The sequence below is a fragment of the Delphinapterus leucas genome, chromosome 11, assembly GCF_059928025.1.
Source record: "Delphinapterus leucas isolate spDelLeu-1000000601 "Yukka" chromosome 11, BTC_Dleu_Yukka2, whole genome shotgun sequence".
NCBI classification, from domain to species: domain Eukaryota; kingdom Metazoa; phylum Chordata; class Mammalia; order Artiodactyla; family Monodontidae; genus Delphinapterus; species Delphinapterus leucas.
This window is the reverse complement of record NC_143139.1, coordinates 56,222,588-56,237,694: the sequence shown is the minus strand read 5'-3', so window position 1 is coordinate 56,237,694 and position 15,107 is coordinate 56,222,588. Positions and strand designations below refer to the sequence as shown.

General features: G+C 40.2%; 1 protein-coding gene across 2 annotated transcripts in view; it reads left to right on the top strand.

The window, feature by feature from the left end:
• The window catches only part of PTPRB (protein tyrosine phosphatase receptor type B), a 118,319-nt gene extending 107,584 nt beyond the window's left edge, over positions 1 to 10,735 (top strand). The window contains exons 33-34 of one of the 2 annotated variants that reach the window (XM_022571539.3): positions 1,607 to 1,727; positions 3,660 to 10,735. In XM_022571539.3, the coding sequence (XP_022427247.2) occupies positions 1,607 to 1,727; positions 3,660 to 3,682 (144 nt within the window). In that variant the 3' untranslated portion in view covers positions 3,683 to 10,735. The remainder of the gene's footprint in view (positions 1 to 1,606; positions 1,728 to 3,659) is intronic. The other variant, XM_022571540.3, reaches the window with a different exon arrangement.
• Positions 10,736 to 15,107: the final 4,372 nt, after the last annotated feature.

Sequence of the window (15,107 nt, the reverse complement as noted above, 5' to 3'; positions counted from 1 at the left end):
GACAGAAATTGCTTTTCCAATCTAGGAGAGTCTGATAAGGCTTCAAAGCAACACAAAATTTGTCACTTTCTCACACAAACACATAATTATATTTAGATTCTGCTTACAATACTTGCTTCAAAAATTCAGGATAGACTTGTTTTCATACAGGTCGAAATGAAAGTGTGCTGAATTAGTCCATGACTCTTTTTATGAAAATAACTCTGATATGTGACCAGATTTCATAGCTTAAAATTTGGCTGAAATTTAGTTTTGTCTTGTTCTTTATAACTCATTTTAAACATTACATCTGGTTAACTCTTCGCTCAAATTCTGACCCAAGGAGAGGTGTCGAAGCAGCTTAGAAATTTGAACTAAAAGAATTCTCATCTCTTGAAGCAGAGCCATTATCGGCAGACCATGAATAAAAATATCATTCTATTTGTAAAGAATTTAAGCATTTCCTAAAATAAAGAAAAGCTGCACAAAGGAGAGCACAACCTTCTCCAAAGGGACAGCAAAAAAAAAAAAAAAGTAGCTTCCAGATAGCTGACAGGTGGGTCTATCCTCACTGTGTAAGCCTCCGTGGTTTTCTGCAGTCAGCCAACATATTTGAGGTTCTTCCATGAGTCAGACTCAGATGCTGAGAGAACCAAGATGTACACACCTATTGTATACACCTCCTTTTTCTCACCATACTCCCCCTCAAAAGGGAATGAAATAGCACAGTATGCAGTGAAATGATTTTCTCATTCAACAATGCAATGAAATTAGGTTTCATCTAAGAAAACTGGTGTAGTGAAAAAGACATGAAGTTTGGGCTCACACACCCAGGATTAAATCCTAGGGTCCCATTTCTCAGCTATGTGACCTTGAAGAAGTTACTTAACTTCTCTGAGTCTCCACTCATATGGATGATTATATCTACTATATGAGGCTGTCAAAATAATCAAAGGAGATAATTTATGTAAAATGCATTGCACAGTTTTTGGCATTCATTTGTATATTTAATAACTATTTGTGGAGGACCTACTATGGCCAGACATAGTCGTAGGCCCTCACAGAACATACTCTAAATACGCACGTACAGAAAAAAAGATGAATAAACACCACCTCTCTGCCCATTATCATTATTCTATCCTCTGTGGTAATAGAAAGCAGTCACTCTTCTACATACTAGAGACCATTAGTGAAGGGATGATCAGAAATTTGCTAACCATATAGAATCCCATTACTGTTGAGGTTTGGTGAGACTCCCTTGTCTTACTTTTTTTTTTAATTTATTTTATTTTATTTATTTTTGGTTACATTGGGTCTTCATTGCTGCACACGGGCTTTCTCTAGTTGTGGTGAGTGGGGGCTACTCTTCGTTGCGGTGCACGGGCTTCCCATTGTGGTGGCTTCTCTTGTTGCAGAGCACGGGCTCTAGGCACGCAGGCTCAGTAGTTGTGGCGCACGGGCTTAGTTGCTCCGCGGCATGTGGGATTTTCCTGGACCAGGGCTCGAACCCATGTACCCTGCATTGGCAAGCGGATTCTTAACCACTGCGCCACCAGGGAAGCTCCCCCTTGTCTTTATTATGCTTGAAAATTTGCCTTCCTCTGACATGTCTTCTGCTTTTTCATAGTGTCAGTATGTATACCTACATCAGTGTGTAAGAGATGTTCTCAGAGCAAGGAAGCTACGGAGTGAACAAGAAAACCCCTTGTTTCCAATCTACGAAAATGTGAATCCAGAGTATCACAGAGGTAGGAGCTTACTTCACTAATTTATAAGTTTATTTATCAAAATACAGTGGATCTGGAAACCATTAAAAACCTCAAGCTTTTCCAACGTGCACCGCGCATCTCTTCTTCTACCCAAAGGCTTGAGGGAAATGCCCTCACAAAGTGGCAACAGGGAAGAGAGGCAGAGTGGGGGAGGAGAGCCCCCATAGCGGAGCACAGATTTCACGTGGTATCTCTTCCTAGGTCTGGGGTGCCCTCTACTCAGGACTCGGCTTAACATTTCTAAGGGATAAGGCTCAGTGCTAAGGAGGATGCTTTGAAATAACAACTGGGAGTTCAAATTGTAAAATCCCTTTGGCGAAGAACTTGGCCACGTGTATCAAGGTCCTTAATATGTTCTTTTCACCCAGTATTTCTACTGCCACCCTAAGTACTGCAAAAGCTTTGTGCATGAAGCTTTTCATAGTTAAAGGTCTGAGTGAAAAAATCTGAACGTTTAACCGTGGAGGGCTAAGTACGCCACAGCGCATCCACTGAGTAGAACGTGATGCGGTCATTAAGAACGACATTTTTAAAGATATTATAACAGTATAGGTATTCTCATAAATAAGTTAAGTGAGAAAAGAAGAATGTAAAACAAACAGAAATAACACATAAGGGGGAAAAAAGAGACTGGAAAGAAATATACCACAATACTAAATAACTTTCTCTGAGTAGTAAAATAATATATGATTTCTCTTCCATTTTATGTTTTTTCTAAATTTCCTAGAACAAGCATGTTACATTTTTTAAATGACAAATTCAGTAAAAAATATGTATAAACTTTGTAAGGCACTGCTTTGATCAGACAATAGTTAATTGACACATGAAGGGTCTGCCTTTTCCTACTCAGGACCATCATTAAGATCTAATTGAGCACATTGGCTAATTGCAAATTTGAAGTTACATTGTATTATTTATTACCAGCTAACAAATTACACCAAAACTTAGCAGCTTACCTCTATGTTTATTATCTCATAGTTTCTGTAGATCAGGAATTTGGGAGGGGCTTAGCTGAGTGGATCTGGCCCGGGGTCTCTCATGAGGTTGCAGTCAAGACATTGGCCAGGGCTACAGTCATCTGAAGGCTTGACTGGGGCTGGAGTGCTCACTTCAAGATGTTCACTCATGTAGCTGTTGTCATAAGTTTCAGTTTCTTGCCACACGGACCAATATCCACCTATAGATTTATTTTTTGTGGGGGGGAGACAAACATTATTTTAGAGCTCTTTTATCACCATTTCTAAATGCTCTTCAGTTTTATTTAGTTCTCTGCACCCTCTATACCCACCCATCTAGCCAGTATGTAAAATAGTTAATAACCTGTAAAGCACCCATACATAAGAGGGCTGCTACTTTAAGGGAGTTCTTTGTAAATCAGATAATCCTTTTGTTTTGTAATTAATTACCCCCTAATTTATCTGTATAGTAAACTGAGGTTTTTGCATGGCAGATTCTTTAAGAAGCTCCAGGATGGAGGGGGCTCTGGAGGATCTTGGAGGTTCCTTTGTATTGTTTTGACTTGCTTAAGAGTCTTTTTTTAGTGTGATCCTGGGTGCTCCTGAAAGAAGCTAACTATGGTATGGTTAGCTTCAGGCATCTGAAAATTAGGATTCAGGAACAGCTCTGGAACTAACTAGCACTCACAAGCCGTGTAACCCTGAGTGGGTTTCTGTGCCTCTCTGGGTCTGTGGGCTCATCTGTAAAACCAGAGGGGATAGACTGGAATCGGTAGTCCTTTCCAGTTCTAGTAATCTATAGTTCTGAATGCAATGGCCTGGCATGGTCTCATCCTAAACCATATTGAGTTTCCGTCGTTTCTGTGAGTCTTTGCCATTTGTCATTGTCATACACAGAAGAAACAACTGTGACACACCCTGCTGCAGCCTCTAATTCTGGTGTCCTTCCTTTCAGATGCGGGTTATTCAAGGCATTGAGAATGCACCCGGGGATCTCCTGGATCAAAACTATTCACTGTGTGATTTCTTCTTAAAAACTTGCTTCATGCCCTACAGAGGTGCAAGCTATTTCTGTTGATACTATGTATAATTTATTAATCTGGAGAATTTTAAAGAATTTATGTAATTTAAAGGTAACAGATATTATTGTACATAGTTGTATTTTGTAGTTTCTTCTGTAAATATGTATTTTTTCATAATGTTTAATATTAAGCTTTATATAATACTATTTTTCCACACTAAAGTGTTCATGGCTTGTTCTACATAAACTAATTCAACCTGTATCACAGGATGACTGGTAAAATGTGTACGCAGGTGCTTGCTGTGGTGGGGCCGTGGTTTTTACCAGTTTTAATCCTTACTGGACAGGATAAAGGGCAGGGCTGGACAGAGCAGGGAGTACAGCGGGCTTGGCTGCACTGCCGTCCCATGAATCTTAGGATCCAAAGATGATCCAAATGCGATTTGGACAAATATAACAATCAAAAGAAAGGACTGGGGAGATGCGATTAAGCAGCACCAAAGGTTAAATCGGTGGTTGTGCCTCAGGTGGTTAGTCTCTCCCCTTTCTCCTGCCTGAGGTTCAAGCCAACGTGGTCAGCTCAGGGGCCACGTAACTTGCTGAGCAAGTCCAGGCTGCAGGGCTGAGGGTCCTGAGAGAGAACGACCCAAACAGAAGTGATGAATTCCCCATATGAAGAAGCATGCCATCTGCCCTCCTGACTGGAAACCTAGTCAACATGCAAAGTGCCATCCATAGTGATGGGAAACTGTTTCACTGCATCCACAGTGTGCTGTGCGAACACGCATCCCACACTGGGATGTGTGTGTTGCCCAAGGGACACATGCTCGTCTTTGTCTCATTTCTTGGGGGCTGCATTCCTGGAAGAGTCAAAATTGCACCCGTCATACTTGGTTTTCCCATTAAAAGAATATTGCGGTGGCATATTATACTCCTGATCAAAGGGCCTAACATCAATATCTATAGAAATGTCCTCAAACATCATATATCGTTAATTTAAAAAACATAAAAATTCAGTGGTGCTTAGTAAAAAATTTTCCAAAAGCCTTTTTTAGTAAATCATTGAGGTCAAAATATAGGGTAGACACCTTCAGTTGCATTTAATATAAAAAGCACTACATACTCTACCAAGTTGATCTTCAGTGTGTGTGCCTATTTTGACTATAACAAATTTCAGTGAGTCAGAAAGTGGGCATTGCCCTCCCCAAGGTCCAGTTCCGAGGGTCTTCCTGGAGAAAATTTGACAGGCGTCTGCACGGTTATCCTCATGGCTACCTGAGAGATGAGTCGGGAATGTTTGCCTTTTTCTCACTACAAATTTCTCTGAAATAAACTTAAGAATTAGAAATCAAGGTTGTTGATCTCACAGCTTCATTTGCAGAAACAGTACATTTCTTTTCAAAATGTATATTTTTGCTACATACTATAGAGTCCCATAAGTAATATAATGGGTGTCATTGGCATAGTAATGGAAAATCATTAAATATTCCTAAAAGAGTTATTTATAGTTAAGTAAAGCTCCACCCAAACTGGAAAAATTTCCAGGGCTCTTTGAAGTTTATGGAAACAGGAAAAAACTTTATAAGAATGAATGTGAAGAGGATTCCAAGTTTTCACAGTATCATTGTGCTCAATGCCCGTGTGAAATGACAGTGTTAGTCTCTGACCCTGTTTCGGGAAACCAGGTGGCTCTTCTAGAAATGAAAAGGAACAACATATATGTGAGTGTGGCAGCGGTACCACCAGGGAGAAAATAAAGGTCGGAGATTTATGAGATGTGGTGTCTGTTAGGAATAACTTTCCCTGTATTAATAAGAAAAAGCAAGAAATTTAGAAAAACAGAATTTTAAGCTAATGTCGCTGGGCACAAAGCACATTCAAACATGGAAAGAAATTCATTTTTGGCTTTTCATTTATTCAGAAAAGTTCTAGTGCCTGCAACTTGCTAGGCACTGTCCTAGAAACTACACATTTCTACTTAATACAGAGAAAGCATCACAGTAATAATGCTGGGGTTATTGTTACTATTTTCAGTTAAGCCTGAAAGAGGGCCTCAGTGAGGCAGTGAAGTTACCGAGCACCAGGGCAGCGGCAGCCTTCTGGGGACCACACACTGGCAAGAGCTGATGCTGCTTCTCTAGCAAATCGCTGGACCAAAAAGAGAAAGCAATTAATTGAACAAATCAAGAATTCAAACCATAAAAAACCTACACGTCTGTAAAAGTAAATACCCTGGCATATCTGGGGTGGAATCAGAGTCATAAAAATGGACGTGACAAGGGAAAACTGTATGTTCTTTTAGTCTAATGCAGGACATATTTATTCCTACCCTCCACCTGTCTAATTTTAAATCTCCTTAGCAACAAATATTTCACTATCTTCCCTTCCACCACCACCAAAGACTAAATACATAATCTAGTTGATCTATTTATTAAATTTAGGAGGAGGAATAAAAGGTTTCCTTGACATTCGGCTCAATTGGATGTATTTTAATTTAATCCCATCATGTGTTATGTCTTGGTAAACACTCCGTTTCCTGTCGCGGTGGGCATCCTGGCAGTGCACCTGTGCAGTACACTTTAATCATCAAGCCTTCAAAGTGTTATTGAGCTATCAAATCTCAGAAGGGTCCCGTCTTGCATCTTAATAATTATTTATCCAAGTTCTTTATAATTAACTCCTTTAATCTCTACTCATTAAATCAATTTCGTATTATTCTGTTTTCTCTGGATAGCAGCCAGTTTTTCAGCTCTTGAATCAGATTTTTCTAAGGCTCATCTTCCTGTCTGGCTCTGCACATACTTGTCCTAAATAATTCACCAGCCCTTAACACTTCTGAGTCCCTCTTTTTCACTACTCTTCCCCTTCTCCCTTTTGAATGTGTTTGCTTTCCTAGTAGAAGGTGATTTTATTTTCTGTTCATCTTATCTCCTCATACCCTTTGGTATTTCATAGTCTTTTCAGGCTCCACATTATAGAAGGGATGATGATGATTTCACTTTTAAACACTCAAATGGCCACAGCACACAGCATATTGGGGACAGTTTTATTTGGGAGGGTCTTTAATTAATTTTATTACATCTTGGAAGAAAGCCCAACATGACATGTGAAAATAATATGAAACCACTAAGCAGATGTCCAGCAATACAAAATTAGACTTCACATGTTGTACTTCACACTCTGATTCTCTTAGTGTCTCAGGATCTAGGTTCTTGTATTTAAACACTCTCCTTACTTCTTGCAAGAAAGCTATCAGCCGTATATATACTAAATTCTCATTCACTTAGCTTTCTGCGTCTCTAAGGTTGGAATCCTGGAATCATAAGCCTGCCAGATCTGGATGACAGTGAGTGATAGAATCTGAGCCCCAACTCTGGGGTGCTCTAGAGTTTTAGTTCACACATGTGAGCCAGACCAAACCTGCCCTGGTGGGAAAAAGAAATAGGTAATGAACTGCTTGTTTGAGGTAGCAGTTCAAGGACTTTCCAGGTTCCATTTCACTGAAGAAATGAAAGTAATTGATCATCAAGACACAGTGGCAAGCAGGAATGGCTGATCCTCCCCAAAGTGGCTGTGAGCAAGGATTCAATAGTACCTCATTTCTGAAGAGACAGAGTGGAAAAGGCTGTTATCAGCCCAAATGCTGAGTATTTTTAACCTGAGATTTCAAATCATATCAAGTATTCAAAGATTGTTTCACATCAAGGGAAAAAAATCTATAAACCATGACTGCAGAAAATGAGTGAAATGATGTAAAGAAGGAAAAATATTTGAAAAGGGGGCTGTAAGCAGACACCATCAGGAGGAGGAAATGCCATCCCTTCTGTATGTCCAGACTGTTCTTTGGAGATGTCATATGCTTCTATTAGGGCGTATTATCCTTTGGCGGGGGGGGGGGGGGTTCAGATGATTTAGCTGATTAAGCAATTGAATTGATTCATTTAGTTTTGTGAATTGACCAGGTGTTTGATGAAACTGAGTTTGGAATTCTGAACACCCTACCTTAGATTCTTGTAGTGGATGATGCCTTTGAAAATGTTTGGCCATTTTGTTAAAATGCAGGGTAACATTTAATGCAGCCATGATAATAGCAAAAATCTGTTCTGTTCTAAAAATGTTTCTAGCAATGGAAATATTTCTGACTAAAAGAATACTCTTCACTTATAGGGAGGCTCCCTAGGAATAAATGTATGCAACAAAAATGAGGCCTTTTATTTTTTTAAAGGTTGTCTATATAGTTGCATTCATGAAATAAGAAAATTGTTGGTGAATGCTCTTAAAATAAAGGTTTATGTAATGGAAATAAAAAGATCTATTAACAGATTTACCAAAGATTATTTTTATAACCTATATGCCACTGTACATGATCTTATGTAAGATACCAAAATAAGCTGCTGAAAATGGTGAATAATATCAGACAAATGTAACATGTTCCTTCTAGAATATTCACAAGAGAGTTTAGTTATGGCTGCTTTCTGCCTTAAGTAATTGCTTTTAAGAAAAACTATCTTCGTCCTAAGAGCAAGCTTTGTGTTATGTTTGAGATGTTGTGTTTTCATAGCTGAGTGAGCAGGTAAGCATCCCAACAAGAAAGGAGCGTATGCAACTGTGGCTTCAGGAGTATGCCGGAGAGTTGGGTGGTGTTCCCCTGTGAGCTACTGGGAGAGTCTACAGTGGCCTTCGTGAAATCTCCTAATCTCAGCCACACTAACAACCAGGTACACCAATATTCTTACCTGAAGAGTCCTTAATCTCTGGTTTCCCAGGTGGGACCCATCAGGCTTATAAACTCTGCGATGACAAGAACCAAGTCTTTAAAGTCATTTCTACTCCTGCCTTATAGAAATTAGTGCACAGCTCATAGACATTCAACATACACTTCTTTTGAGGGGAACTTGCTCCTGACCCAATACTTTTTTTTTTTATTTTGTTTTGTTTTAACATCTTTATTGGAGTATAATTGCTTTACAATGGTGTGTTAGTTTCTGCTTTATAACAAAGTGAATCAGCTATACATATACATATATCCCCATATCTCCTCCCTCTTGCGTCTCCCTCCCACCCTCCCTATCCCACCCCTCCAGGTGGTCAAAGCACCGAGCTGATCTCCCTGTGCTATGCGGCTGCTTCCCACTAGCTATCTATTTTACATTTGGTAGTGTATATATGTCCACCTGGCCCAATACTTTGGATGTTAGGTAGTCAGTATCTAATAACGTTATTGTCCATGGAGGCTCTTCTGGCTGTTCCTTGATTTGTGTGAAGCTTAAATAAATAATGTAAATACATCTAGCAACTGAGCTTATTATGTTTTATAATAGAGCACTTTTACGTTTTTGATGTCATGTATTCTTTCTCTGCAAATCTGGTTGTTTAAAATGGCAGTAGATGATTCTATGCTTTTCTTATGGTAGTACCTCCCCACAATATTGTGTCTCTAACCAACTCTATTTGAAGAAAGCACTTCCTTCATCTTTCTATTTAAGTTATGTATTTGCTTAATATATTTTCATATTTGTAACTATGGTCAAAAAAATCTATATAGTGTCTTACACACCTTCTCACTAGTACAGGAATAAAACTGTTTGTTGAAGGAAAGTGTTCTGTCTTCTATTTGCCTGTTTCTCATTTATCAATTTCTATCATCTGTCTGCTCAGGAAAAAGGTCAGAAGTGACTGCTTCTAAAAGAGAAAAATCTTCTGGGACATCATCATGAAGAACATGGTTGTCTTAACCTTTGTTCCTGTGAGTGCTGAGTTGGTTATCTAGGGCATCACGTACATATAATAGACTCTCTAGTTGACTGTCTCCAACTAAATTCTTGGTTTCAGTTCTTTAGTTCATTAGTAACCAAAATGTCATCTATCACCAACAGTGCTGGTGTATTCTCAGAGGCGCTGCCACACCTGGATCCCCTGAGCCCTTCAGAGGCACTTCACATATAAGCGGGTGGTGTGACATTTAGTTAAGAGCTGCTGTGTCTATTTCCAGAATTATTATTTTGTCTTTTTCATATTTAAGTTGAAAAATTAGTGTCCTTCACAACTCCAGTATTTCATTTTTCTACAACTTACTTACAGAAATCTTTATTTTTTAAAAATGTGCAATAGATTTACATGTAAAACCGTTAAATCAAAGCCATCCTTTTTTTTGAAAAACAGTTTCTGGATTCAGATTAAGTTAGCAAAATAATTTGCCCTATGAGGCTTGACCCTTTTTTTTTTCCCAAAGTAGCTGTTTGTTTGATGGAATTTACTCTTAAAGAAAAAGAGAATCTTACGATATGAACTAATCACTTAGTAACTCTGCTGATAACATCCTCCACAATCATAAAATGTTAGAGCTGGAAGGGCCACCTTAGGGATGGACAATAATGGAAACCAAGACCTAAGTTTAAAATGACACAGCAAAACAGGATAGTGCTAGAATTGAAACTTGTTTTCCTATTACTTGTGGGGAAGGACCTGTCTACATGTAAATATAGACAAAGAAGAAAGCTTCTCAGGTCGAGTGGATGCAGCAGCCGTCTCCAACACTGAGACAGAACCTTCAGTGGAACTTGAAACATTGTGTGTGATTATTCCTTTCATTTTTTGCATCTCATATGTCTGGAGACATCCATTTGCTAAACAAGTTTCAGACTGTTAATTTAGAGTCATACTTTAGCAAAAGTCGTCACAATCTTAAAGCTGAAATAGTATAGAACAGAAAAGGAGAAGACATGATTTTTTAAACATAATACTATTATAAAACATTTTTATTAAGGCTAATTAAATCAAAACACCTAAAACCCAGAAAAGGTTCTACCACTAGATTTTGAAAGAATTGGCAAGGCTTTTAATGTTGCCAATAAAAGGAGCATTCATAATAGACGTGTAAAAAATTAACTGGTAAAATTCAAGCTTGAGTAACATAGAAAAACCGTGCAGGGATGGTTCTGCGTAGGCGTTAACATTCACCAAAGGCCATGCTCACTAAAATATCTCCCTAACCCAGTATCTCCCACGGAAAATTGTACTATTATTTTAAAGAATTGTTGATCTAAGTAAAGCTTGCCTTTTTTTCTGGGGTTTATTGTAATGATGCAAGAACCTTTGTGTAAAGTGTCTTAATATTAAATTGCTTTTCTCTTTGCTTTTGGAGCTCTTGATCCCAGGAAGAAACTTGGCATCTATTTCAGTCTTTAAGAAAGAACCAGCAATGAAATATGTTTCCTGTCTCTGCTACCCTGCTGCAAGCTGTTGGTGGCTAAGAAGTTTCTGTGTCTTACGGCTTGCAGAGGAGATAAGGTAAAAAACAAGAACAAAAATCAGAACCAAAAAGCTGACAATACAACTATAGAAACAAAGGGCATTAAAAGTGGAAAAGTTCAGAAGTCTGGGAACATTCCTAAATCTAACCTCAATCAGAAAATACCATTTGTGGGCTTCCCTGGTGGCACAGTGTTTGAGAGCCCGCCTGCCGATGCAGGGGACACGGGTTCGTGCCCCGGTCTGGGAAGATCCCATGTGCCACGGAGCGGCTAGGCCCGTGAGCCATGGCCGCTGAGCCTGCGTGACCGGAGCCTGTGCTCCGCAACAGGAGAGGCCACAACAGTGAGAGGCCCGCGTACCGCAAAAAATATAAATAAATAAAAGAAAAGAAAAGAAAATACCATTTGTAAGAGATATAAATTAAATGTTCAAGCCGTATTTCACTCCTAAAGAACTTTCCAGTGAACCCTGACCCAGTCTTCACTCAAGTAGATGTTCCTTCCCGACTCATGACAGATGGCTGGGGAAGGAAACAACTGTCTACGTGCAAAGGATAACACATCAGCAATAAATAAAGGCAAACCAGGACCAAGAGAAATAAAATGAATGATCCGGCTTTGGTGGAAAAATATGAGGAAGAAGGCAAAGAGGGAGTAAAATTAAAGGTGAGAGCTAGAATCTGAAGGCTCTATTGGGAGTCTTAGACCCCTTGCAGTAGCAGAGGATTTTCTCATTTGAGGAAGACACTCCGGACTTCCCTGGTGGCGCAGTGGTTAAGAATCTGCCTGCCAATGCAGGGGACATGGGTTCGATCCCTGGGCTGGGAAGGTCCCACATGCCATGGAGCAACTAAGCTTATGCACCACAACTACTGAGCCTGTGCTCTAGAGCCCGCGAGCCACAACTACTGAAGCCGGCGCGCCTAGAGCCCGTGTTCTGCAACAAGAGAAGCCACCGCAATGAGAAGCCCGAGCACCACAAGGAAGAGTAGCCCCAGCTTGTCACAACTAGAGAAAGCCCACACACAAAAACAAAGACCCAACGCAGCAAAAAATAAGTAAACAAATAAATATTTTTTAAAAAAAGAGGAAGACATTCCAAGTCCTGTTTAAAGTGCTACAGAAGGGGACTGCATGTTTAATCTCTAGAATGGTCACTAATAGTTTGACTCAAGGCTATTATCTTATTGAGTGCCTTCATCTGCCATATACTACTGATTAGTGAATGTTTCTACTTTATAGATAATAAAGTAGAGGCACAGAGAAGACCAGGATATTGCCCAAAATTTAGCAGAAGAATAGGAATAATAGTTAATGCATGTTATGCGCTAACTATAGTATCATCTAATTTAACTCTTCACACAGCCTAGTTCTTAGACTTATATTGGAGACAAGGAAACTGAAGTCTAAAGAGACAAAGTAATTTGCCCAAGGCCATACAATGCCAGAGCTCAGTTTCCAATCTGAATCCTTCTGACTTCAAATGCGGCCTCTTAGCCTCTATGCCAGAGTATCCCAAAGTTTGGTCCCCAAATGGGACCTGGTTAGAAATGCAAATTCTCAGACTGACACCCTCACAATCCTGTTGAATCTGAAACTGTGGGGATGAAGCCCAGGAATGTGTATTTAACAAGCCCCCAATGTGATCAGATGCATGCTTTTCTGCGTGGAGCCTCTCTGCTTTGCAGTTTCTTGTCAGCCAAATCTAATTCTTTGAGAAGAAACTCTGTCGAACCTCGTATGACAAAGAGGAATAGTAGTGTGTAATATTTTTGACCCCTAATGCATAATAAGCACTTAATAAATGTTAGCAACTATTACTATTATGTTCCAGGTAGCACTCTGTACAGCCTTACCCGTGTTATATCATTTAATTCTTGCAAAACTAAATAAGGCAGGGCCTATAATTATTTCCATTCTACAGATGAAGAAACTGAGGCACAGAGAGAAAGTATCCGGCCCTAGGTCACAGAGCTGGCAAATGTCATAGCCTTACTTTGAACATGGACAGAGTAATTCTGAAGCCTGTGTTCTTAACCACTTCCTCCTATCCCACAGGTTGGAGAAAAGGTTGATTAATCTCCATAGCTTGAATTAAATTCAACTTTGAGCTTTCAGTTCAGCTTTGCAGACTCATTTATGTGCTGCAAATCACTTCCCTCCAGCCTGACCCTGTTCACTTTTGCTAAAAGGTCCATGAATCCATTAGCCTTGATGTTTATGTCCCTCCCAGCATTGTGGACTGAACATGATAGCAGAGTCATCTACTCTAAATGTAATCCCATCTGTTCCCTCTGGGGCCCAGAAACATGCTGGTAAACAATTCTCAGGGTGACAGTCAATTCTTAGGGGAAAGGGACAGTGGTTGTCCCGAGCAGAAGTGGCATGTCAACACAAGATGGGAGACATAAAGAAAGGGAAGTCACCACAGAGAGGAATCCCCAAATAAGGTGGAAGAAATGGGCCCTAAAAGGCAGCTTCCAACTCTCAGAGATTCTAACAACTAGAGGCTATGAAGGTCAGGCCCAGATGACTGCTGAACCAGCAGGGAAAGGAGAGGAACAGGGACGCGCCTCAGCAACACTGTTCAGAACAAGCAAGACAAAGAAAGCAAGCATGACTTAGGCTGTGAAGAGTGAGACGGAATGAAGGACAGGGAGGTCAGGACCTCAAATGTACCACTGCCACTGTGTCCCCCACGCCCTAGCCATGAACAAGGAATTTGGGATAGAACGCTCACTCATCACTTCCACTTGGGTAAAGATAGCACCAATCCACCAGACAGAGGTCCAGCAGGAAACGGATGGCATGCTCAAAAGGGTATGAGCAGAGCTCAGCAAAGGGACGAATGACCAAGAAGTGGGTGGTCTTCCTGGCTCCACTGGGGTTTCCCTGGACCCACCACCTCTGAGCAGCTTCCCAGGGCCTCAGCACTCAAGGCTGTGCACACACTTGACTGGACAGCTTGCCACAGGATTGGGGGTAGAGCAGTATATTTAGGCCCACTTAAAAGCTGTGTGACTTTATTAAGTTTCAAGGACGAGCTGTCTTTTCCATCCACATCTCCAAACAGGAAGTCATCAGCAGTTTCTGTATGTGTTGCTGTTTCTATTAACCTTCTAGATAGCCGGCCCTTCTCTAGATCACCGTCTGCCTGGGTTCACATCTCATCATCTCAGCAAATGCAGAGGTCCTCTGTATGGTCCCTGTGCCTCTGTCTGGCACTCCAGTCCCCCCCACCTCCACACTGCCACCCAAGTGATTGATCTAAAATGCAAAACTGACCATGGTTCTCCTGAAATTGACGAGTGGCTCCCAATTATACACAAGATGCAGTCCAGGATCCTTGGTGGCCATAGAAAGCCTTTGATGACTTGGCCTGTGCCTTCCTCCCCAGCTGTAGCTGTAGCCACTCCTCTCCCTGCAATTTATGCTTCACTGTCTCAAACGCTTGTGGTTTATAGGGTATATGCTGCTGTTCTGTACATTTTTGCTTTGGTATATTCCTTTTTCTCCCCCCTAAAATAGTTCTCACCTCTTCTCTGACACCCAGGACCCAGCACAGGGGGCAGGAAGGTCATTAGCCCAGGCTTCACCCTCACAAAGGGTCACAAACATAGCCCTTTGATTTATATACAAATAAAGTTAAATGTAGAGTCACAGAGTTGCAGATGGGAATGAGAAATGAAGACAAGCTTCATATAACTTTCAACTCAGGCTCATTATTAGATCAATTTGCCTATAATGTTTTATAAAGAAATATTTTTAAAGAAATCCTTTCATTATTTTGTGAATTAAGCAATTTTCATAACCCTCTTCAGACTTTTTTTTAGTTTTTTTCCTTTTCTTTTTTTTTTCCTATACCCGGAAGTCTCAAAAATGGCAGTGACCCTCCATTGACCCTTATTTTTTTTATTTGTTTTTTTTTTACAGTAGGTCCTTGTTGGTTATCTGACTGCTCACCAGTTCGCTAACTTGTCTCCCCAAACTCTGCTTCACCCCAGCATTACTTCTGTACCCACAGAGACATTTTTCATTTGTCATGCATAATGCCATATTATGTTGGAATAATTTGTTCTGTGTTCTCTATGAGACTTCATAGTTTCTAGAACAGGTTCTCCAAGGCACC